General features: G+C 35.7%; 1 protein-coding gene across 8 annotated transcripts in view; it reads right to left on the minus strand.

The window, feature by feature from the left end:
• Positions 1-26,679, minus strand: part of kuz (zinc-dependent metalloprotease kuz) — a 264,835-nt gene that overhangs the window by 202,680 nt on the left and 35,476 nt on the right. For all 8 annotated transcript variants that reach the window (XR_004979373.2, XR_004979372.2, XR_011395471.1 and 5 more), the window contains one exon: positions 10,100-10,132. Coding sequence is in view for 3 of the 8 variants with exons in the window: in XM_036376570.2 (XP_036232463.2) it covers positions 10,100-10,132 (33 nt within the window). In the remaining 5 variants the exon portion in view is untranslated. The remainder of the gene's footprint in view (positions 1-10,099; positions 10,133-26,679) is intronic.

The raw sequence follows: 26,679 nt of genomic DNA on the forward strand, positions 1-26,679 counted from the left end.
GGTCTGGAGCCCGGCAGCCACCATATCTACTGCCTCCCTGCTTCTAAAAACATATATCGGTTCACTACAACACGTAGCCGTCACAAAAACTGATTCCAAATCAAGTCCTTGAATGGGAAACTTTTTTATTTATATGTTTACGAAATTTGGCAGGAATTATTGTGCAAAGCAATGTTATAATCTTCAAACATATTGTTCAGATCGGACCACTAAGCATTTTGCTGCCATACAAGCTGACCGATTAAAATCACGTTCTTTTATCAAAATTTTTATTTGTGAAGGGTATACTATCTTCGGTACAACTAAAGTTAACGTTATGTCTTGTTTTCTTTTCGTCTTATTAATAATTATAAATAATGATTTCCTGTTTGTTAAGCGAATTAAAGCTGCTGAGCTTTTGAACGAAATGCATGTCAATTTTGATCAAATGGTCTTCCCGCTGAGTCCATATTTATTATGCTCCACTTATATAGACCAATTTATACATTTCCGAAAATTTCCAAAAAATGTTAAATGAAATCAATTGTAAGCGCCCGCTGTGTCATTGCCTCTTGCACGCAGCGGGTACTATTTTTAGGTTAGGAATACTTCATATCCGCGCCGTGCCACGCCAAATACTAGATTGAATACTTATTTAACAGGAGCTACTAGTGGTTGTTGCTGTCACTGGTGTATTTGAAGGGGTGATAAATGCAAAACAAGGAAGCATTTTAAAATTGAGGCCAGCTTGATAGGTTTAATACACCTGCATTTAGTCGCTACTAGATTTAGGTGTAATTTTGTATTATTAAAGCGTACAAGCAGCTACGGAAATGTCACTTCAGCTACCATGAAAATTATAGTGTTTCTTTAAATATCAGCGTTTTACCATGCCTTGCTGGCAGCGGTTGGTTAAAAAATGGTAATTGCATTAATTGATGACAGCAAATTACAGTCACGACTCCGAGGCAGGCAAGCCGAGTAGAAATTATTGTTGCTTTCGCTTTGTCGTGTTGTCGTTAACAACAGGCGCTGACAGTTAAACAGACAAAGATAGAGAAAGACAAATGGACAGGCGTACAGACGCAGAGTTGGACAGACGAATGCGAAGTACTTAGTTAGGGCCAGCTCAAAGAACATATTAAAATGTCAACGACACTTGTGTGTGACAACAACTTTCATGTTGCACATGTGACACATGTGGAAGGGGCACAACATGAGCAACTTATGGTAAAGGCGTCGGACATGTTGTCGCTCCGCTGGTTCGTCAAATGCATACATTAGGAATGATACGTACGAATATTCATAAGTAGGTATATGGTATTATGGTTGTGGTACATGTGGCATTCTATGACAACTCGAATGGAATCGTTGACAATATAATTTACTTCAACAAACTTGAGAGACGTGATGTGATGGAATTGAGTTCACTGAATCGTCTTAGTGAACTTCTTTAAAAAATCGCAAGACTATAACAGATTTTGTGGTCTAAGAAGCAGGAGACAATGCTTAACTAATTTCTAATGAACTTCAACTGAATCCATTCTTTCTTAATTTAACTTCACTTTAAACTTTGACATTTTTAGTTCAAGCCGCTTATAAGAGCGTAGATATGTATGTATATACCTATTCTACCCAAATGAAAGCAAAGTTGCAACGTGTAAACAAATACTTTAGGTGCTACATTACTAAACTACTACCACCTAAAGACTAATGAGCCAAGATCCATCTGCGAGAAAAATTATCATTTACAAAAGAATTCTCCCGATGGACGCAGGCAAACTGCAGAATATATTTCTGATATATCAAATTCACGAAAAAAAACTGTCTGAACCAAGTGGATTGAGTATCGAATTACCACCCGAAGACCTAAATTTTTTTTAGACCTAAATACTGATCCAAGATCTGCAATATAATTTCTATAGATGAACAAAGGCAACCCTTGAGTATATATCCGACAAAAATATGTCTACAATTCGGATAACCTCAAGACGCTTTTCAGAAATAGGAGAAGTATCTCTGTTCATTTCTGTAGACAAACCTGTTAGTATATTTTAGACAAAAGAAAACCTAAAATCTGGAAAAAGTTTTATCTTCGCTCTTCTCGACTACATAAAATGAAGACTCGGATTATGAAATCTTGACATGTCATGCTATTGTTTTGTTAATAACATAACTAATTCCGAAATAAACACAGGTGATAATATGTGGTAACCAACTGAATAATATTAATAATACCAAACCATTTCAGTAATATAGAATATGCTGTGAGAGAAATGTTCTGCCTCAACAAAGAATGACTCACAATTCCATACATATGTAAATACATATATGTACGTATCATAGTTATGTTTGGTATCTCTTTCACGCATCAATCCAAGTGGAATGTGTTGGCACATGTTGCATGTGCGAGAAATGCACTCACGCTTTGGTAGTTTCAGACACAACCAAATCAGCAGTAATGTTAACGAACAAGAAAATAGTCATATTAGTTATTGTAGTAATATTAGTGAACAGTAGACATGTCTCTACAAAATGCCATCCTCTCTTTATGCATTGGGAATTAATAGAATAACCATAAGCTACTGGCGACAATGCCAAATATGACTCAAGCCATAATATCAATTACTAAATCAAAGTTGTAAGAACTTGTGATAAATATATGAATAGTACCACAAAATACTACAAAACTTATGTAAAGATCTTTCAGAGAAACAAGAACAATTTTGTGGCGATACAGAAGCTAAGTAACATCGGTTAAACCAAGCGAATATATCATGCACCAATTGTTAGCCTCTCGAAGTTCGTGTTGATGAGTCAGTGGTCTAAACGATCAACTAGTTACCCGTTCCCACGACAATATGTAAGACAATGTAGAAACCATGAAACGGTCATATTGATGGACTTTTGAATCTCACCTAAACTATGCTTAGAACTTTTATTTTGTTATACAGTAGATTAGTATAGGTAAAAAGGCTGATTTTTCGTTAAGCCCCTAATAATTTAACTTAGACAGCTAGAGACACCTGTCCATTGTGATGCCCAGAACTCGTAGGTATGGAACCTGCCACAAGTTTATTGAGGCGGCTAATAGCAAATCCAGCCAATTCGCCGGGTTTGTAAAAAGTATGGCAACCGAGATGCTTCTATTTTAGGCTGGCGAAAGCTGAACAGTGGACGAGAAAGTGTATAGATGTTTAGACTTCATCTTCCACCTTGCAACTTTGATAAGTTACGTCCTAAAAAATCTTTAGCTTCACCTCGTGAGTGTCAATGAAACATTGTACAGTTAGGGCAGCTTTGATTGCGGCGATGTGAATCTTCCTAAGAGCTAGAAGTTCAATGGATTTTTTACGTTCCAATCTGAGCCAGAAGCCTTTTGCAACCCCACAAGGGCTGGTTGCTTACCTACGATTACTGAGCTCGCGTCAGGTCAATCGACAGCAGACTTATGGCGCATTTCCATATATCAATACTTAAAACTGCAAAGACAATTAATGTAAAAAACGAGAGAGTACTAACCACTTCAGTAAACTGCCAACTAAGCCAATCTGAATCCGCTTGTTTCATTATGTAACATTTTTCAGTGCACCAAGCGCTAAATTTCCCGTAAAAACTTGATGCTTAAATCCACTGCAATATTTTAGCAATGTAGAACCGCAAGCATCTTTTAAAAGACAACTGCAATTTTCGGGTTCCCAACTGACTAGTATTGCACACAATAAGCAATTATTTGAACTGTCATGCAACAATCTTGTAATCCCACGCCAACACACACCCCGTCACACAATCAAACGCCAAACTCCTTACATGCCAGTCTATAATGGTATTTGCTATAATACAAAAGAATAATTAAATCTGCCAGAAATTTACTACTTAAATCATTGAACATACATTCTTTTGCGGGCGCCATTCTCATCTTCAGCTATGGCTTAAAAGCGTTCGAGAGTTTTATTTACGACTCTAAAGCTGAAGACGTGAAAGCCGAAATCCCTTCGCCCAAGAGCATAAACTAGTCAAGAGGATTTTAGTTTAAAACGAAAAATTTATATATTAAAAGTATAGCAACCGACCCACGCTTGCATTCGTACGTTCATCTCCACTGGCTCGTCATTCCTCGCCACCAAAGAGTTCTCTATCCGTCTGTCAGTTTGTCGGATTTTTCAATGTAGTTTATCTTTGGTTAGCTGCGTGGCGGGAATAAGCAAAACGAAAGCTATAAAGAAATCGGCACGAAGTAGCAGTGTAAATAAAACTGCAAGCAGTCCCCAAAATCTCATAGCTGATGTCATTGTTTTCTGCTATCAAAGAGGGAACGCTTTAATACTTGTACATAGTAGCGACCACATTGCATCAGAGCACAAAGTATGAAACGGCGAATAACGAAGAAATGCGAAGAATATAAAAAAGGAAAACTATCGGCATTCCGTAAAACAGTCGAACCGTCCAGCTGGGCTGACTGCTTTACTGCTTGCATTCAAACTGCAACAAGTAAAGAGTGATCCTTATAGTGGTTTAACAAGTATAATATGTTTTTACAAACCTTTTTCAGGGGAAACTTTTATAGTAAATATATATCATATTTCCGCGAACCAAAACGAATCTAGGACACAGCCCGGTCCCGGTTGGCTGAAAAATATTTTCGGACCAAATAAGGTAACAACCATTGCTGTTACACAGGAGTATTTTGCAAAAAAATATGTGAGAAGTGCAGTTTCGACTACGAGATCTGACAGAAGACTTAATTCCGGTACCACGGGGAGCCCTTGAAGTTCACTCCAACCTGCGCATGCGGCACGATTGTAGTTCACTACCGCTTCGAAATTGTTGTATCTCAGAAACTGACAGTTTGTGACAAATTTTGGAACGGCACTAGATCTTTGTCATTTGAAAATATTGGAGGACTGGCAATTATGGTCAATGGCAATTGTGAGATAGCCATATCCAGGTAAAATCATGGACTTGGAGGAACGTATGATGCTTCAAAGTGACGTGCCATATCCCACCGCCAGCTTTCCGATGGGCAAATTCGAAAAAACTGTTATTAAACGTCCCAGCGTTATCAAACGCTCACGTCAGCTATTTAACGCTTTGAGGCATTACTTTATGTCATACCTTGAAAATTGGATGTTTCGCTTAAGACTCATTAAGGATTTAGGCTCTTATGATAAATACCAAGCCAACTATTTGCGAAGTATTGTATGTATCTAGCAAAACTGGTTTTCTTCAGTACGAGATCAACTCCAGCAGCCAGAACAATGAAATAGTCCACAAAATGTAGTATTTCGAATATGAAATACTGATGAACTACCCTGTAAAAACTGGTTTTATCAGAGACCAAGCATACAGACAGACAGGCAGTGCAACTAAAGTTGATGCCACAAGCACTTCTGTCTACAGCCGACTGCATCTGTCGTCCACACGAATTAACGGTACGTTTGTAATATGCGTGCATCACTGATATCGAGAAGAAAATAAAGAAAAATTTTGTATATACAATAACATGGCGGCACATCCGGTAAAGACAACGGATATGAATATCCCTTGAAGCTATCAGACAGTGCAAATGAGCGTATAGTTATTGAGATGAAAATTGCAAAATGAATAGAGCAACGCGAAGCCAACTACAATAACATAGCCAGGAACAAAGCAAACGAAAAAAGAGAAAAACAATAAAACAAACCATAGAGGGGAAAAAAACAGCGAAAAACAAAGACTAGAAATACAAAGTAGGATATGATTGGACAACGTAACAGCACGAAACAAAAGCGTAAAAAAGTTTACAATAACAGCATAATATGTGTATAAAAGTATCGACTCAGCAAAGACTTTTTACACTCTCCTACGTTTTGGTAGTTGTACAATGTTACGTATACGCCATGCCGTACAAACGGTAAATGGCCGCCGCAAAGCAACAAAAAAGTTACAGTTATATAAAAAACTCATTCAAATGGCAGTTATTGCGCAGTTTTTGTGTTCCCTCTTTTATGACGGAAAAAAGAATTTACTGCGTTTCATTTGCGGTCGAAGTTGTTGGGCGTTGATGGGCCCGCGTAGTGATATGGGACATATACTCAAATGGTAATTATTGTTGTACTTTTTATGTATTTTGAAAACGCACGCTTTAAAATTGCAATCATTTATTTTAAAGTAATAATAATTAAGCAGTTTACTCTGAACTAAAACCAATTTTTATATATCGTTGTATTTCTCATTTCATTTCTCTGAAAAGTTCGGTATTAATAGCCATTATTGCTGATAACATTATTGGCTTGTGAGCAATCGGCGCGAAAACTGGCGAGACATATACTAAAAATACTAAATCTGAACTCCTGAACAACTTTTATTCGGCGGCTCGTATTAAAAGGGTGCTGTGCACACTGATTTTAATGGTGTTTCACCTACAAGAAGAATGGTTATTATGAGAAAATGGCAGTTCTATTCGAGCAAGTGACTTGTTTTCTAAATCTAAAAGTTGGTTAAATATTTATTATGTAGATCCGTCCTATCCGTCCAAAGTTGTACATTGAAACTCCCTTTTTTATGTCGGATTGCTGCTAAGGATAGATGGTAGAGACACTGGTAGTTACCACTTCAATTAGAGAGATGATTTTACCCGATTGATTGATGTCGGAAATTCTAGATTTTGAGACTAAGAATTTATCCGATCGTCCAATTTATTACTAGCTTTAAGATCACAACCTCTAAAACTACACTGGGCAAGAAGAGCTAAAAAGAAAAGTGCTAAGATGCAAGAGAGATACAGGGAGGAGAGAGAGGAGACGAAGGGTGAGAGAGATAGAGAGAGAGAGAGAGTAATAGTGACAGAAGGGGAAGAGGAAAAGAGAAAAGGAAAGGAGAGAAGAAAATACAAATCGAAAAAAAGTGAGGAAAAGAGATGACGGAGAGATAGAAGAGAGAGTGAGAGATAGATGTAGAGCAACAAGGAAGAATAATTAACAAAGAGAGGGATTAAAAGAAAGAGGTGAAAGATACAGAGATATAAAAAGAACGCAGAAACAATTTTAATTTACCATTTTGTTTTAAAGAGTGAACTACCGCAAATAGATATTTCGGTGGGTTTTTAACATTGTGAAGAAACATTAGACTAGATTTTTGACGTGTGTCAGTGTAAGGAAACCAGGGTTCACTCACACTAAATTTATATTTTTTAACACATATTTTAACAGCTTTGGAATTCCTAGAAGTGGTATGAGTATTTCGGTGAAGAATTTAAAAAAATTGCCAAGGCCATGTTGTTTGAGACATGACATGAAACAAAGAAGTATCATGCAAAAGATTTTGAGTAATAAATTAAAGCAATCAAAGCAAGTGGAATACCAGTGATTATTAAATAATGAGCTGCTCCTCAATAGTTTCATTAAATACGGTTATTGTTGAAGGCATTCCTGCCTTCCAGTTACGGAAATTCGATTTGCAATATTACAAATAAAATGGTGAAGCTCTTATATATAAAATATTCAATCACATAAAAGTTTTTAGTTCCCATTTCAGTTACACACACACATCTCATGTGGCCATGAACTTTCCGCCAAAGCCACAAGCAAAATTTACGAAACCCTAACTTTATTGCTATTTGTTTACAAATTGAGCAATGAGAAATCGATTTTCAAGACTAACTTCCGGTGATCGCTTTTGTACTGCCTTTTTTTTGAAAATAGTACGGAGACAACTCGGCATAGCTAGCAGACGTCTGCCGACTGCGCGAGTATCCAACATGTCAACGGCCAAACAAATCGCAATAAAAACACAGTTACTTTGTTATAACAAACATAACAAAACCGGAAGATGGAACGGTAGTGTGGCAATATAAAAACGGTCAGAGAAGATGGACGCTGAGGCAGACAGCAATGAGCATGTAAATGAGAACAGATGACGCATAGCAAAAGCCACGCTGTAGATTAAGCGGAGGCTGTGGATATTCGAAATTCATAAGCTCAAAATGAAAGCCAGAAACTGTGGTAAGCAAATATGAAGTATTGAGAAACCGGCACGCAGACGAAAGTTAACGCGGTCGCATTACGGCTCACACATTGCGGACGACTGATGGCACTGCTAAAATACCCGCTGGCCATTCTTAAGTATCCCAACTGGCGTTACAGCAAATAGTGAAGCTTTACCGGGTAAAGATGGGTTGCGAAAAACACACAATTGCAACCGCAGTGCAAATACAAGTGGCACAACTGAAAGAGTGCGACGCGGCGGCCCAAAGTGGCAATGCAATGGATATATAGCACGCGGCCGTGCCAACATATTGTACGAACCATAGAGCGATACACAGAAAAAATGCAAGGGATGCAATAAAAGTGCGCCATGAGACCACCAAGCCACCGAGGTAAGGACATAGCGGCAAACGAGGCGGCGCAGTTATGGTAGCTGTATGCATGTCACGCGACTGCCATAGGCGGCTCAACATACTGGCGGATATGTGCAGAGCGCGGTGAGGAGGCAAGGTGCAGCGTGCTTATTATAAATTGCATTGGTTTTTACGGGCGCGCGCGCGCTCTTACATATTTTCCGGGTTTGGCGATGACGTGACGGGTTCGCGACGGCGAACGAAAACGAAGAAAACAAAAAACTTGCTGTGAACGAGTAAATAGTAAAAGTTTTGCTAACGCTAACTGAACTGGCACGCTAGCGGGCAAAACTGGAATGGCGGCAAATAAATGTACACGAGAGTGCATAGAAATGAAAAACTGAACGAGCCGAGAAAATGCGAAAATGTGAAAATGTGAAGAGGCGAAAATGGGTAATACGTTCAAAAAAGGCCACCCAGCTGATGCGCAGCACTTGAGCGGCGGCATGGGCATGGTGCTGGTGTAATAGTTGGCCAACTTGTGCGTTAAGGCGGTGAGAGGAGAGCGACGGCCAACCGCCCAGCGGGCTGAAGTGTTGCGCGCCGCGCTGTTGACGTTAAAAAGGTCTTTATCCTTTTGCCAATTGTGCATTTGTATGCGACGTTGCACTCGAAAATCACCCACACAAACACATACCAGTATGTGTATATCGGTTTGTGGCAACCTCAACGCGTCTGTCTGAGTGCCTGCATTTAGATTTATTATTATTTTTATACTCTTGCAACATGTTGCTACAGAGTTTTGTTCACCTAACGGTTATTTGTATCACCTTAAACTAATCGAGTTAGATATAGGGTTATATAAAAATTTTTTTTAAAAGTGGGCGTGGCCCCGCCTTCTTATAGATTTAATGTACATATATCCTAACCGCGCTTTAGTAACGAAATTCACACAGGGCAAATATTTCCAGCACCCCTATCGACAGTGTGAAACCGGGTAACCAACTTTTTATGGCCGCAATTCTAAGAAGTTGATCTTGACAACATCTGTTTCCAAAAAGACTGGGCTACGTGCCACACAGTGTGTTCGATAATTTCAAGAAATTCTGACATTGAATGGCTCCAAGAAGTTGTGATTTAGATCATCATTAGACTACTTCTTGTGGGGTTATTTGAAGTAATTGATCTTTCCCAATAAACCAGAATCTCTTCAAGCTTTATAAGTCAATATGGAACGTGCTATTCATGACATACGACTTGATTTAGTGGAAAAAGTACTTGAAAATTGGGTTCATCGAATTCGTTGATGTGGGGTAAAATATGGTTTTACACCTAGCTAAGTCTATGACCTATAATATAATATCAGAAGGTGTTTCCCCTTAAATGTTCGGTTACACCCGAACTTAGCGCTTCCTTACTTGTTTCATTTGGATTTTGCTTTCACACCAACATTAAGTTTCTCATATTTTCACATTTACTTTTGCTTTTCACATTTTTCTGCAGCGCTATCCAACTATTTTTCATCCCACAAAATTTTCTTTAATTTTCATTTTATTTTCTTTGAACGAGTTGCGGTTGCTGTGGGAGCATGTAGATGGTACAATGTGCCCGCATTTATTTTTCTCATTCATTTCTGCTGTTTGAATTTATTTCTATTTTTTTAGTTTTGCAGTCGAATTTTGTATTTGCGTTTTTTGTTGTTGGTTTTTATATTTTTACTGCTTTCATTGCGCTAAAGCGCTGTGAGCGCACTTCATTCATACATTCACTCCTCCGTTCATTCATTCATTCGACAAAACTTACCTCTTTCAATTCCGGAAATGTCTTTTGCGTAGCCTGAAATTAAATAAGAAGAAAAAAAAAGAATTAGGTAAATTACTGTTTTAGTTGTGCGCTTCGGGAGTTGGGGTCTTGCGCAGATTTCCGCAACACCTCCCGCAATCATTAATTATAAAAAATACCACTATATTATCTAATAGAGAAATGAGAGAAATCGCGCGGGCTGAGGCGGAAATTACTCTTAAATTAATTAAATCTGTGTGGGTAAAGTTTGCAATACACTTGAAATGAATTATGACCCGCCAAGCGGTGGCGTGGACTTAAATAAACTTTTGCAGAGTTGATTTGACTGTACATCTATTATATATACTTAAATATACGAGTATCTATGAGCGCTGGTAGAGGGTTCATTTGACTATGCGGCGCTTTAAAACCTTGCCGAACTTAAAGTTAGACAGTCAACAGAAGCACTTTTCGCTGATAAGGAGTATTAGCGCCGTCTTCAAAATATTTGTCTGCCAATTCTGGTTATTCAAAAGGTTAGGTATTTTAAAGATTGAGTATCAACTAAGAATGAGAGCAAAGTATGTATTTGCCTAGCCACTTTGAACAGATGCACATATTTCGCCGTCGTCGAAAGCTCCAGAGTTTCAGAATCATTTTCGAGCTGTTGTTGTTGTAGCGTTTATCCAATCTTTGGTTTGGATCGGCAAGTTTTAGTTTAAGTTTGTCATCACTGGAGCAACAATCAGGGCCCGGAGAAATTCGTCTGCTTTAATCTCGACGTTGTTAAACATTTCTAGGCAGTTTGTTGACCCTGCACTTTGAAAATTTTATTAGTTCCTTACTTACAGAAATCTTCGATATCTACATATACGTATAAATTGTACTTAACAAATCTATAGCAGTGTGAAGAAAAGTTATTACGCAATGAATATATAGCAAAGTCATATTTTTCTTAGTTACTTTAAGCTCACAAACAGATTTACCGTCAGGCTAATTAACTAATTCTCCGAAAAGTAAAGACCTCTCAATTTGTTTTATACTCCAATTATGCGACTTTTTTATATAATACATCATGATTTCTATTTCAATGCATCATTTCTCTACTCACTGTGATTGAATTCTGCTCTCTTGTCAAAACAACTTACAAATAAAAGCAACAACATACATACATAGTCAGAATTAAATTCAATACTCTCATTGTATGTTATTCATTTTCAGCCTTCCGATGAGCTTAAGTCTTTCTATGCCTTCGAAGTTCTTGACCGCATGTAAATTCATTAATAATGTCAAAAAAGAAGTGGAAACTCTTTTTCATTTCAGAATTAAGGAGAATTCAAGGTATTTCTGCTTCTTTTCGTGAGCGTCAACAAAACATGAATCTACTGCTACATATCAAAGACCAATGAACAGTCGAAACAGTGGACTTCAGTGGTCAACGAGCTTCGAAGAATGCGAAGACTGTGCTATCGGCCGCAACGATGAGGTCCACCGTTTTCTGGGATTCACAAGGTTATATACATACATCGACTACATGGAAAAGAAGACAATGATTACAGGTATACATACTATACCGAACTATTAGGCTTATTCGACGCCGAATCCCAAAAAAACCCAGCGATTTGAACCATGAACTGTTGCCACATTTAATATATACTCCGGATTTGGAACATGCTATTTTTTTTTTGTATCTTAACTTGAAAATGGCAACTTTTCAGGTAAGTATGGTAAAAGAAGTTGGGGCAACTCTGGGTCAAATGTATCAAATTGAAAAGAGAGTCATAAATCGCCACTTTTCGCAGCATTTTTTTTTTAATTGATAATATTGTGCAAATAAACAGCGATGCTTCAGAGAAAAGTTTGCGGGGAAACCAAGTAAAAGTTAATAACGTATATGAGGCAAGAATAAGTGAAGAAGTGGCGCAGAGTGACTACTCCAAAATGAATTCCTATGTTGAAGAACATTGTTCTCACTCGTCTATCACCCTTCCAGTTCACTGGAAATTGTTCTATATTTTTGCAGTTATAGCTTCAACTGTGGCGATAATTATCAAGTTACAAATTTCGGATTATAATCATACGCACATGTTTTCTTATATCAACTCATATTCTCAGAAATCGCTACAGACGTACAGCCCACCTGATAAACTGTGAAAGCAAATAGCTCAGTGGAAATTTTCAAACCTGTTTTGTTTTCTAGCTGACTCGAGCAGCAGCAAGCAAATCACGCATATCAACTGCAGCGATAAGTGTGTAAAAACTAAGCATACTGCGGGAAAAGCAGTGAAAATGCAAAATCAAAGAAGACAAAGCCAACTATAACTGGTCGAGGGAGCTGCAATGTATACGCTTGGCTTAGACCATAATTGTTTTGATTTGCTTTGACTACTCTTCTAATCACGTCTCACTGATATTGTTGTGTTCTTTTTTTTTTGTTTTCTTGTTGTTGCTGTTGCTATACTGTGGTTGTTATGCGAGCAACTCGCTATCTATTACAGTTTTTCCTTTCATACTGTCCACCTGCCAGTCAGTCAGTCAGTCAGCCAACTGCCTACTACCAGCGCCACAACCTCCTCTGCGCCGTATCGTTCCCACCATAGGCTCAGCGCTGCCAACGTTTAAGCCTGCTGCGCATTTATGCATTCACTGACGTTTTCAATTCGTTTGATTTTCATGCTTCAATCCATCCCTCGAAGTGTTTTGCACTCCAAGCTATTTGTTTGCCTTAACGGCGCGGCTTGCAGCACATAAACAGTTGCTAAATTAATTTTTCACTTCCGTTTTGCATATATGCAATGTGCAACGGCATTGTGGCAGGTTGCAGGTGAGGTTGATATACATATGTACGCAAGTATATACATATGTATACATATATGGAAGTATGTAGATGATTGCATATGCATAAGTTGCTTGCCTCCCTGGCAGTCGCGCTTGGCCGCATATACTCGTATGTATAACATACACACATACACTCTTACACACTTGCAAAACAAAAAGCCTGTGTAATCATATGTAAATAGGAAAATCCATTTATTTGTAACGAGCAAAAAACTTGCGCAAAATGTTTGCAACTGCAACATCTAACGGCGCTTCAGAGCGCCCTAAACACATTTGCATATATTCATTTTTCATTAAACGATCTGCCAAACGTACAAATTACTATTCAAATGACTTTGAAGTGATTTTCCGGTATCACATTAGCTTTCTTATATTGCTTTTGTTATTGTTGTTTTTTGTTTTCATGCCGCTTTGCTTCGCTGCACTAAATGTCTGACACTCTGCTATATGGGTGATTCACTGAATTTTGCGCTCATTAAATCTAAAGTGTCTGCTGTCTAAGCAAATTTGATAAGCCAACCGACGACACAACACGTTCGGATGTGAGAGACGTTGCAATGTGACTTATGTAGTTGTTGGTTTCGTATGCCACACGTTTTCAAAAATCTGTTTGGTTTTATTATGTATTTTTACTTTATTACGATTAATAATTAATATTTACGAGTAATAAGTTATAATAATATATACATACATATATGTACATTAAGGCGGGCCAAAAACAGATTTATTTTTTTAACCTTAAGTTCCGTGAAAATATCATCCGAAATGACGAAAAAACAAAAACGTAAACTTCGGTTGCACCGAAGCTATAATACCCTACACAATTACCATAGATTCCATAAAATAACTTTATTTTGATCGATCAGTTTGTATGGTAGCTATATGCTAAATAGTCCAATCTGAACAATTTTTCCAGAGGTTTTACCTTTGTACTAAACAACAATATATGCCAAATTATGTGAAGATATATTGTCAAGTGAATAAGTTTTCTATACAAAAACAAAAACAAGTTAGCAGCTTCTTGGGAAAAAATGAACTTGTGCAAAATTTCAGATTAAAAACTCAAAAACTAATGGATTAGTTCGCGTATAAAGACAGACGAACATGGCTTATAAACTTCGTGGCAAACTTAATATAGCCTGGTATACAAATTCTGCTAAAATTTGAGATCTACAAAAAATGTTCATGATGATTTTTTGCTAAGTCGACTCGACTAAGTTTTTAGAGGTCAAAGTCCAACCTTAAATCGTAAAAGTTAAATTTTGCAATTTCACAAAATAATGCCTTATAAGCATTAAGCATCCGAAGAAAATAAGAAACTATTTCTGTGATATTTAATCAAAAATCACAATGCGCTACCTGTTAGTAATAGTATTAAGATCAAAAACTTTACCAAATTTTTTTTCATCAGTTGATGGATTTAAACGGTATCTAAGAAAAATAAATGTATGCTTTATTTTAGGCTCACCCTAATATACATATATGTATGTATGTAGATATGTAGGTATTTATGCATATTTGTGTGAAACTGTAATTCAGCGATACTGGCATTACTTCTCTGCCAATACCACATATCCTCATTTTGAGATTGAGATAAGGAACATAAGTATAGCGATGAGTCATCATCGAAGTTAATCATTTCATTAGAATTTGACTATATACATATATGTAAGTATATAGACATACAGTAATGCATACTTAAGTACTTATGAATGTTATTGAATAAACCGCCGAAATTTGGTAAGTTCGAAGAACTTATAGGTACGTTCGCTCTTCTGTGTGCATGCCAAAGGTATAAAATATTTGCAAAGCACTAACACAATTTCGAATATTTCGTAGAATTTATAGGGGGGTTTATTAAAATACCTGAAAACTTCCCGATATTTTTTATGATAATTTAGTTAACCACAAGAATGAAGGATGTTTAAGACTTACCTATGCGCCTATCCTTTTGGAGAGAGGTGAGAGTCATATTCTTACCGAAGGCAAGCAAAGGAAATCCCTTTATTCGCAAGAATATAGACCAATAAGTCTAAACTCATTCTTTCTGTACTCAAAACTCAAAAAGATTTTAGATGGCTATATTGGAGACAAGCTTCAATCGGCAAACTTATCTAAAGAACAGCAGGCCTCTACGAAAGGTTGATCCACTCGAAAACTTTATATGTAGAGAAAGCTCTAGAACATAAGGAATATGCTTGAGGCGTCTTCCTTGACATAAGCGGAGCATTTAATAATGTCTCCAATGGCGCAATCGTTTATATTCTGAAAGCAACCATGATAAAGCCCACCATCAGAACATGGATAAAAGCTCTACTGAGCCGCAGGAAGGTTAATGCAGAATTGAACGAAGCGACATTGCTCAGATGAGCGCGCATAGAGATTATACTGTCGCCACTCCTATGGTCACTTGTAACAAATGAGCTTCTGAAATATTTGAAGGGAGAAATATCTTTATCTGGGAAAGAAGCTTGCGTATCACACTAAAAGACGGTGGATGGCGCAGGAGCAGGCGACCCATCAGTGAAACTTTCAAATTATTATGTACGTATGTGTAATAAGTGTGAAAAAATTACTTCAATAAAAATCCAACATTCGACAGATGATTAGTGACGACCACTCTGTGGGGGGTGTATTTTAAAATCGTGGTAGGTGTGAAATCGCGGTATGGCTTGTCGAAGATACAACTAATTGTTTGACAAGAGAACAAAGAGCAAAAAGGTATTGAATCGAAAACGTATATGATCACAGTATCCCCGCCTTTAAAGTTTAAGAACAAGAGAAGACAGATGATCTTCCAAAGCCTCCGTAAGTTTTCGAAGATTTAAAATAGATATAAGAATATATTTTTTTCAGAAAACAAGTTTTTGTGTGAACTAGGGAATATGGAAACGCATATTATTTCACTTAGATTGAACAATATACAAAAGAAATTGCAGAATTCTCCAATTAACATTTTAAAAATGTAACCAACGATCTCTTAATATATAAGTGAATTGTTTGTCTTGTTTTTGTTCCTTATATTTTTATACCCTAAACAAGGTCTATTTAGTTTGTCACGAAGTTTGTAACACTCAGATGGAAACGTCGGAGACCCTATAAAATGTATACATAAATGATCAGCATGATGAGCTGAGCCGATTTAGCCATGTCCGTCTGCTGATATACAACTATACAAACTAGTCCCTCAGTCAATCAAGTGCTTGTATGAGAAACCCTATCATTTGACGAGGCATCGTCACGAAATTAGATCGGAATAAAGTTACTGTAAGGAACCTTTGTATCTGTGAAGGGTATCATAGTTTCGATGCAACCGAAAATAACGTGTTTTCTTGTTTCGTTTAAAGTTTAAAATATTATTTAAATTTAATTACTAAAAGCTAAATAATTACTTAAAGTGCACATATGCATTTTTTTTTAATTGATTAGGTTGTCCAATTAAGCGGTTTCCTGTTGTTCAATTAAACGAGTATCGGTTAATTGATAAACCGGTTAATTGAAACAAAATTTGTTCAAATTGTGAAGTGCAATATCCGGGAGATAATGTACTTTATGTCCAACACAAGAATAATAGGCAGAAATTTAAGAAGTTAGTTCATAAAAGAGGCGAACTTTAAAATAGTACAATAATTGCAATAAAGCCTTCTACGAGTACTTCTTCATTCGTCGATGTCGAGAACTAACTTGATATAACTAGATCTAAAACGGTTGTCATTTACCTTTATTCATACAAGTAACTACAAAAATCTGTATGATTTGAGTAAGAAATGTTTTCCGCTCTTAAGGTTTCAGATTATTTACTACACGAGTCAAACTTGAAGACCAAAGTGCGAGAATTTTTTGCAGATTTTGTTAGAGTAATATTATTTGTACCGCTGCTGAAATATGCACACGAAAAAACCCGTTTACGCTTTAAATACTTAAACACACAACGTATGAATAGTCATAAAAGTAATTATAGTTTGCAGCGCACAACAAAAGCGCATTTATCATTATTATAGCTTTTGCAACAAATATCTTGTTAGTTAATTATCGCATCAACAATTTCCATAATGTGATATACAAATTTGCACAGCGAACTAAAAGTACACAGCAAGAGTGAGAGAGCAAAAGAGAGGCACGAGTATAGCCGCGCGATGAGTAATCCAAGTCAATTAAGAAACTGTGTCGACTAAATTCAAGCGGCGATAAGTAAAAGTGAGCCGATGTGAAATGGAAAAACACAAAAGTAAGTAAGCAAAAAAAGTAAAAGTGAAAATTTACAGTGATGCGTTAAAAAAGGAGACAAAAACACGTCGGCCCATAATAGTAATGAATTAAATAATGCAACTCGCTGCGTGAGATTTTCGTGGAGTAGTTTTATTTGTTGTACACATTGTTAAATGCCTTATATCAGTTAAGCGTGTTTTAAGAGCTTTAGCAGACTTAACTAGATCGACTTAATGGCAGGCGGCTTGTAAGCGCGTGCCACAAGCCGCGCACAACATGTCAGGGTACACGTATGTACTTACTTACATATGTATATACTTGGCATGTACTTATGTAAGCCGGCTTAGATAACCAACACTATTTGTAGTAGGGAAAATTGGCAACAGGCTAAAATATGTAGAAAATGTTTAAAAACAAATGTAAATTATAGCATATTATGTAACTAGTAAAATGTGTAAGACTAACGATAAACCAAATAATAAAAGAAAAATATAATATTTGGTCTTTAACTGCATACATATGTACATATGTATATGTATAAACAATTTTGGAGATCTTGACTAGTTAGTTAAAAAGAGTTAACTTTTTAAGTACGGCGAGACGAAGTGTCGATATCTCAAAAACTGAGGGACTAGTTCGCGTATATACAGACGGATAGACGAACGGACAGACAGACGGACATGGCTAAATCAACTCAGCTCGTCACGGTGATCATTTATATATATACTTTATATGGTCTCCGACGTTTTCTTCTGGGTGTTACAAACTTCGTGGCAAAATTGATATACCCTGTTCAGGGTATAATAAAAAGAAAATAAATATTCTATCAAAAATCTAAAAATTTAGCATAACTTTGATCCAATCGATTCAGCAACGCACTGTTATAATGTTGACTTATTCGAGAAAATCGATATTTATAATTCCATATAAATCCCAAAAAACATATCGTCTAAATCGTTGACGACCAACTGTTGTGTTTTCAAAAGCTTTGGTCTGGTGGAAAGCCAAGAACCCTTAGCGAACTGCCGATTGAAATTATGTAGGGGTGTAGGTAATGTTTCATAAATTTTCACTTCTATTACTAGTAGTATGTATATCGATGGCCTAAATGTATTGCCAAGTGTTTGTTTGCCAAAAATCTATATCATTTGAAAAAAAAATAATAATAATTTTCTTCTCCCTTAGTGTCCACAAATGCTGTCTGAACAGAACATACCTATTGTCATAGGATTTGAAACGGTTAGCAAATAGTAGATATTTAAGAAAAAAAAAAACAGCTTTCGTTTCTATTTTAAATACCATATAACATATTCTTGCTGATATCAGAAATAAATTTTTGAAAACAGTAAGCGCGATCCGAGATTTATCTTATTTATACTTTAAACTACTATATTTGCGTACTCTCATACCAACGAACTTATCCACATAAGAAAATTTTGCAGCTTATACTAGAGCAAGGGTACCGCTCTAATCCCCAAACTCACTCTCATTTTTTAATCCCATTGACCTTACCTATAGCAAGACTATGTTCAGATGAGGACTCTTTTTGTCTTCCAAACCGGTTTTTGTTGGCGTGGAGACCGTACCGCTCGGTTGGCACACTTAGTGTTCTTGCTCGTAACAGTTCGGCATTTCTTTTCATTTTGAAATTATATTGCTATAACGCTCGATTTCAAATAAATATTTAGAATTTGTCGAAAAATTTTAATTTTATTTATTATATATTTATTCTATGTTATATGGAAATATGCATAATATTATTCGATATTTCAGTAAAGGAGGAATAACGATATTGGCTAATCAAAAATATTTTTGTGCACGGCGTACATAACGTGTGCAAGAATTTGAGAATGTGATATGAAAGGGAATGCAGAAAATATTGGACTCATGTCGCTCATGTGAATGCAATGAACAATATAAAAAGAGAATTTCGAGATATTGAGCGACAAAAGTTTTAATATGTAAACCCAACCAATCTGGTCTACACACTTTCTACATGATTTTGCATCTAGCGAAACATCAAAACAGCACGAAGACACGTCGCACGATTAGCAAGCAATTACAGAAGGCTTCGTCATATACTCTTTTTTATTTTTATTTCAAGTATTTTTTTATTACCTTACCCCCCTTATGTAACCGCGGTCACTCGTAGTAAAATTGCTGACTCTGCTCATTGCGAAATGCTGCCGTGTTTGTATACTAGTATAATTCTCGATCTGGTTTCTGCTGCAGCCAGCTGCTTTGTCGTGTTTATGTTATAATTTCGTAATCTATTGTCTCGCACACCTGTCCGGCAGCTTTGCGCCGTCTGACAATCCAATAAAAGTAGCCACTGCGGCTACCCACCCTCCTCGCGATTTATTTAGGTGAGTTTTTCTCGCAACGGCAATTTGTTATTCTTACCTGCATTTTTGCATTTGTTGTACTTTTATTTCTGTTTTGTCTGCAATGCAAACATGTTGCGAGCGCACAATTCGCAAAGCTGGTGATTTAGCTGTCCCATAGCTATTTGTTTATTTATTTATCTAAATACACGCGTGTGCCTGTGTGTGTGTACTCGCGTCGCTAATGCAAACGTTTATCGTGTTATTTACAGCACAGTAATGTTTACATTAAAACAACAACAATATGAAGTGTATATTGTATGAAGCAACACGAATAACAGTAAAAATTAAGAAAATAAATAACCTTCATACACATTCGCTCACATAACCCCACTCTTTTACACACTTACACACACACACACACATATGCACGTTAAGCGGTTGAGTAACCGGTTTTATGCATTATTTATTTACTTATTTGGCTGTGCTAATTCATTACGCTCATATACTTGTATGTATGTATATCGTATGTTCTAGCTTTGTTTCCATGAGAAAATCTGCGTTTCGTGTTTCGCGTGCGCCGCTGCTGAGAAAATATTCACACGATCGGCCAACACCCGCTTTGCACTAAACTGTAAACATTGATCTGGTTTCTAGTTGCAAATTGTTGCTAATTAAAGTACCTAGTATACTTTAAATACTACAATGATTTCTCTCGTTTGTGATTAGTGTAATTAAATTGTGATCGTGTGGGCATTTAACGATTTGTTTTTAGCGCAGAATGTGTAAACTGAGGCAACGGATGCTCTGCGGAGTCAATTACAAGCGTAATGATATGATTCATCAGCAGTTGTTTTAACGTGACACCTCTAGTGTTGGAAAAAATAATTAAGAAGGGATGTGTTATATACTTGTATACTTGTAGATATTCAAATTGAATGCAATGAAATATGTACATATGTATGTCTAAAATTATAGCGCTTTCTTATACTTAAGTATTCTTATAGCATTTAAACAGACGAAAGATTGTAACGATATATTTTTATCCATAACAAGATTGAGAGCCGCGGCCAGTAAGTAAAAATGGTAGTAGATGACATGGCAGTGTCATATGTAGTAATTTCTATTACTAAAAATTTAATTCTGGCAGTTTCAGTCGATATTTTTAAAGAGCGGTTATGAGCATCATATGATCGTGGCAAGTTGTGAAATTAACGAAACTTATATAAAACAAGTAAGTGCCGTTTCAGACAGGGACTCAAAAGAGTCTCAAACCAGTTTATTGTGGGCGAGGGGACGACGAGGAAAGACGAAGGGACCGTGCCACTCGTGTTCGGGTGGCACGCTTTGTGTTCTTGTTCGTAACAGCTCGCTGCTACCCTTTTCAGCATTCCTTTTCACTTTCAAATCCTTTGAATGGTTGCAAGAGCGCTCGGTTTCAAATGAATTCGATCGCAAATTTGAGTTCTGTTATCTATTTTTGTATGTAATATGCAAATATGTATGCATAGAATAATAGAAATATTATGACAAATTGTAAATAAGGAGAAAATTAAGATATAGATTATGGAGTAAAGAAATTATGAATTTTTAATACGCAGTAAAGAAATTATGAGTTTTTAATACTTAAAGATTAGGAAATTGCTATTATAAATTTGGCCTTGAAAATATTAGTTGCGGATATTCAATACATTCTTGTGGATTAGGGAATTCCCGTCTTTAGTATTTTTTTGAAACTATTTAGCGGGTAGGTACTTGTATTATGCATATTGTTCTACCATATTCATGGTAATTCATTGCAAGCAAAATGTGTGACCATCATCTCAACATACAAATGAAATACGCAGCACGCAGTGTTGCGCGGTGTTGCGCAGTCGAACCGCACAAATATTTACGAACATTTTGTGAAAAGGAATGCAGAAAAACTAGACTCGAGTTGCTGGACTCTTTTTGACCGTGTGAATGCCCAGAGCGACACCAAAAGAAAATTTGAAAAAGATCAGACTCTTTTGCATCCCTGTCTGAAACGGTACTAACGCAGCGCTAAGTTCGGGTGTAACCGAACATTTCATACTCTTGCAACTTGCAAGAATCAAAGCCAGGGAAATACCTTCAGGTGTTGGCAAAACTGTATATTAAAAAATGTAACGAAAAGTTACATTTATTGTTCATTGTCCGACGAAAAGATGAATGGATTACAAAAAATTTTTATATAATATTAACTTATTTTGAAGGCCGTAGACTCACTTAGTTTTGTTACTATAAAAGTACCTGTCAGCGAAAATTATACTAAAATCATTGGGAGCATAGAAATGGAAGAGCTGATTGCATTAATTTTTTACATTGCTCAGCTATACTTGAGAACTTATTTTGAAGCTATTTTATAAATACTATATAAATATAAACATATACATATATGTATGTAGTACAGTCAGCCCAATGCTTCCAAATCCTAAAGTAAATCAGTTATATGGGGGCGAAGACAAGTTTTCGCCCGATTTTATTCATTTTAGGCATTAAGATACACACTGTTATTAGAAAAACACGCTCTCTCACTTTCATTAAAATAACTAGGACATTGGACCATATATTCTATAGGGTATAAAGGCAACTGAAAGTTCGAAAATCTTTATATTATGCATATGTGGACTAAGGGAAGGATTGACCCGATTTAACCATTTTTGACATAAAAGTATATTATTATTAAAGAAACATTTTCCTCGAGTTTCAATCATATATCTAACATATTGACCGATATTTTCGGCAAAAGTCAGCCATACACACTGAGGTCCACATATTCGGTATTTTTTTTTAATTTTTGGGCACACTGGGGCCACTTGCTACTTATACTACTTGCTAGTTATAGCATTTATTGGTTTTCGATTTATGCGTTTGGTGGGCGTGGCAGTGGTCCGTCTCGTCTACGAACTCGTCCTCAATTTATTGTCAAGGAACACGTGTACCAAATTTCATTAGGGTATTTCAATTTTTTCTCTAGTTACAGGCAGACGGACATTCAGTAACTCGCATTTCCACTCGTCTCGTCATCCTGATCATTTATACTTATATACATAACCCTATATATAACTCGGTTATTAGATGATAAAAACAATCGTAAGGTGAGCAACTTCAGTTGCAACGAAGCTATGACACCTTTCACATCTAAAAAAAATCCAAGCCAAGCGTTTCTCCGGTGAAACGAACAAACTATACCAGATGCTTTGGCAGCATTGAAGATAGAAGTTATAGCAATTTAATGTAGTATCCGCATACTCCTTGTACTACTTGCTTGAATTTAACTCGAGAACAAAAGCGAGCAGAAAAATTACAAGGCGAAGACAGCTTTTGATTAGTCAGCTTGTATGACAGTTTTACGCTAAAGTAGTCTAATATCGGTTCGGTTCCGACAAATGGGCAGCTTCTTGAGGAAAAAAGGTTATGTGGAAAATTTAAGTGCTTAGTATATTTCAAAAACTAAAGGACTAGTTTGCGTATATACCGACAGACGGAGAGACATACGGTATGGCTAAATCGACTTAACTTGTCACACTGATTATTTATTGTATATACATACTAACATATACAATATATTTTACAGGGTCTCCGACTTCTCCTTTTGGATAGTACACAAATATACTTAATTGCATATCCTGTTCAGTTTACAGTTGTTTGCAATTTATATTGAGTTTACTTCGCCTTAACCACCTCGGGACACCATTGTCAACTGCGGGCTACCAGATTGGTGTCGATGTGGTATTTGGTATATTTCACTAAAATTTTTCATTTAGTTAACTATTTCAGCCTGTTATGCTTTTATAGTAAATTTTAATATATGTACATATGTATTTAATTAAATTGACAAATGAATGTTTACATAAGATACAGAATTTTCGAAAGTTTTGGTTGAATACTCATCAATTAATATTATAATTCATTTATCCTATCAGCTTTATTGTTTCACAAATTTCAACAGCTTTTCAAAAAATATTATCAACTGTAAGCTCGCTTGAAAACATAAAACAAAAAATTGGTTGATTCTGTTAACAAATTTGTAAATTAATATTTTCGAAAAGGTGGCAATCTCCTAACTTTTTTGTTTTAAGCCATACATTATTATATTTTTACACCGGAATATCAAGAAACAGATATTGAAAACGCTTTTGCTTTAACTACGGTGAATCACTGTATACTGATAGCGTTGTGGAATATTGTTCTGTAATTGAATTTCGCTGCAATTGCGTAATTGTTTCGCAGAACCGTGCCTCTAAAATCGTTTCACTTCACAAGTAATGTTTCTAGCGAAGTTGTAAGTGACGGTTCACACACGACTCGTTTGTCGCTCAAAGCGGTTTTTTGAGGGCGAGTGGACGACGATAGGATAGACGAAGGAACCGCACCGCTCGTATTCGGGTGGCCCGTTTTGTGTTTTTCTTTGTAACAATTCTTTGCTACGCAATTCAGCACTCGTTTTCATTTTAAAATTCTTCCCATAGTTGCCATTGCGGTCGGTTCCTAATGAATACTATATTTACAAAATGTTTGGAAAATTATTTGCAATTAAATTTGTAAAAATGTATGCAAATATGCAAAATATATTATAAATGTTTTACAAGATATGAATAAGGACAAAAATTAGTTAATCAAAAATCCACCGCGTAACAGAATTTGAGAATGTGATATGAAAAGTAATGCAAACAATTATCTGACACAAGTGGTCGGACTCATGTCGCACGTGTGAATGCAATCGGCAACACCAAAAGAGAATATCCCGATGATGAGCGACAAAAGTCTTCATGTGTAAACCCAGTGTATGTAACGAGATAAGAAATATTGAGAGGGTAGCCAACTTTCCTGTCGTTGTTAAATATGTTTATCATATTTGTTTTTATGAACATATGTATGTATATGAAAGATTATTTCTATTGTAAATAACAATAAATGTGTATTTGTATGAATATTTATACATAACTATATGGTACCATAAAACAATTGTATGTGATAATCTCTCTTTACGAGGTGTGTTCAAAGCAATAGGTGAATTTTAAATTTTTTTGAAAAGTACTAATTTACGAACGTATTCATCAATATCTATCTTGTCCACTTCAAAGTAATTATCATGGGATATAATACACTTGTACCAATGCTTTTTCCAATCCTCGAAGCATTTGTGAAATGCGCTTTTCGGTATGGCCATCAGATCTTTTTTTGATTCTGACTTGATCTTCTCAATTGTGGCAACACTCTTTGCTTTTATTGGTTTCTTCACTTTTGGGAATAGGAAAAAGTCGCAGGGAGCGAAATCTGGTGGTTGAGGCATTATTACGTTTTTGTTTTGAGCAAAATATGCCAACATCCTCTGCAGTTTGCCTAATAGTGATTTGACGATTTTCAACTTTTTTCACTGTTTCGATGTTTTCTTCGCTTGGTGACGTGGTCGCACCTCCAGGATGCTTATCGTCATCAACATCTTCTCTACTGTAAGGCGCTTGAACCACTTATAAACACTTTTTTGAGACAAAGTAGACTCACCGAATGCCACAGTCAACATTTCAAGTGCTTTGGAGCACTTACTCAATTTTTTACATAAAATTTAATGCATATTCTTTGATCCATTTCTTTCAAAAGTCAAAAATCGAAGAGCAAACAAAAACGTGACTAACATTTTCTGTTGTCAAAACCAAACTAATGCAAGCACATGATAAACATATGTGTCCGATTATTACAAAAACAAAATATCGATAATCGAATGTACACAGCCTGCGAAAAGTCAAATTTCACATTTTCCTTTGAACACACCTCGTATATACTACACATGTAGGTACATATATAGGTATTTATACAAATATACATAATATATAAATATATGTGTGTATGTACTTATATTTGCATTACACCGGAAATACGAAACCATAATATCTCCTGATATTTCGCATATTGGTATCGTGTATGAACATATTATATTATATATGTATAAGGAGTATGTGCAGATTGGTGTGCTCTGACCCTACATTACATTAAATGACTCTGGAATGTAGCTGAACTTATATACACATGTACATATGTATATGCATTTGTAAGTACGCATTCGCTTCTACTCTTGATATTATTATAATGCTCTTCTCATATAAATACACACATATGTTTATACATACACATATACATACACAAGTAAGTATTTATGTATGTATGTATGTATGTATATAAATATCTTTTTCTGTACACTCATGCTAATTTATTTGCAGAAATCAGTAAATTCTCAGTAGTTATTAGCACGTTACTGCCATTTAATACAATTATTTCTCAGTATAATAAATATAGTAATTGCAGAACTTCGTATAGAATAATGAAAGTAATTGAAATGTTATTAGATTTTTACCGTTGACATAGAAATTTGCTTTTTATAGCTTAAATTAAATGTATTGGAAAATTACAACACAAATTGAACTTAATTGAATCGAAGCAAATACAACTTTACTAAAGAAATAAACGACTTAAAGCAAAATAAAATATAAATATGTGTATATGTATATATATATTGTTGTATACATATGAGTATATACATTTGTTCATAAGTATATAAGAATAATATTTTTACTAACCCTAACCGCAGATTTCAAAGAGAGAAGCTTGAATTTTTTTACATGCAAAATAGTGTAGTTTTTAAAAAAAAATCTAAACCCTCTTAAAAAATATAAAACCATTTGTAGTTGTTATAAATACACATACATACATAGAGATATGTAGATATTATACCAGTATATAGTATACTTATTAACTACATATAATTGCACAAGGCTCCATCTACTTTGCATAACATAATAACCTTGAAAGTATACCTAGTTATACACTTATAAATACTTATGTACTACACTAATATAATTATGTATATGCACACAAAAATGATTTTAATATCAATTCAAGACAAGAAATTGTAAGTAATTACAAGGCAATGCCAAATCCAACCAACCAAATCTTGCTAATGTAGTAACTGCTTTATCATAAAAATGAACTCACTAATTACAGCAACACTGTACGAAATCTGTAGTTGTTAGTAATTAAAATAATAATCGCTAATATTCATGTAAAAGCTATGTAAATACGTTTCTTATATGCATATGTATGTATATTAGGGTGGGTCAAGAAAAAACCTTAAATTTTGTGAAGAAATATGATGATGATTTTGATCGTACAGTTTATAAGACAGTATTTAGTTTTCCAATCTGTGCAATT

This window comes from Bactrocera oleae, chromosome 3 (genome assembly GCF_042242935.1).
Source record: "Bactrocera oleae isolate idBacOlea1 chromosome 3, idBacOlea1, whole genome shotgun sequence".
NCBI classification, from domain to species: domain Eukaryota; kingdom Metazoa; phylum Arthropoda; class Insecta; order Diptera; family Tephritidae; genus Bactrocera; species Bactrocera oleae.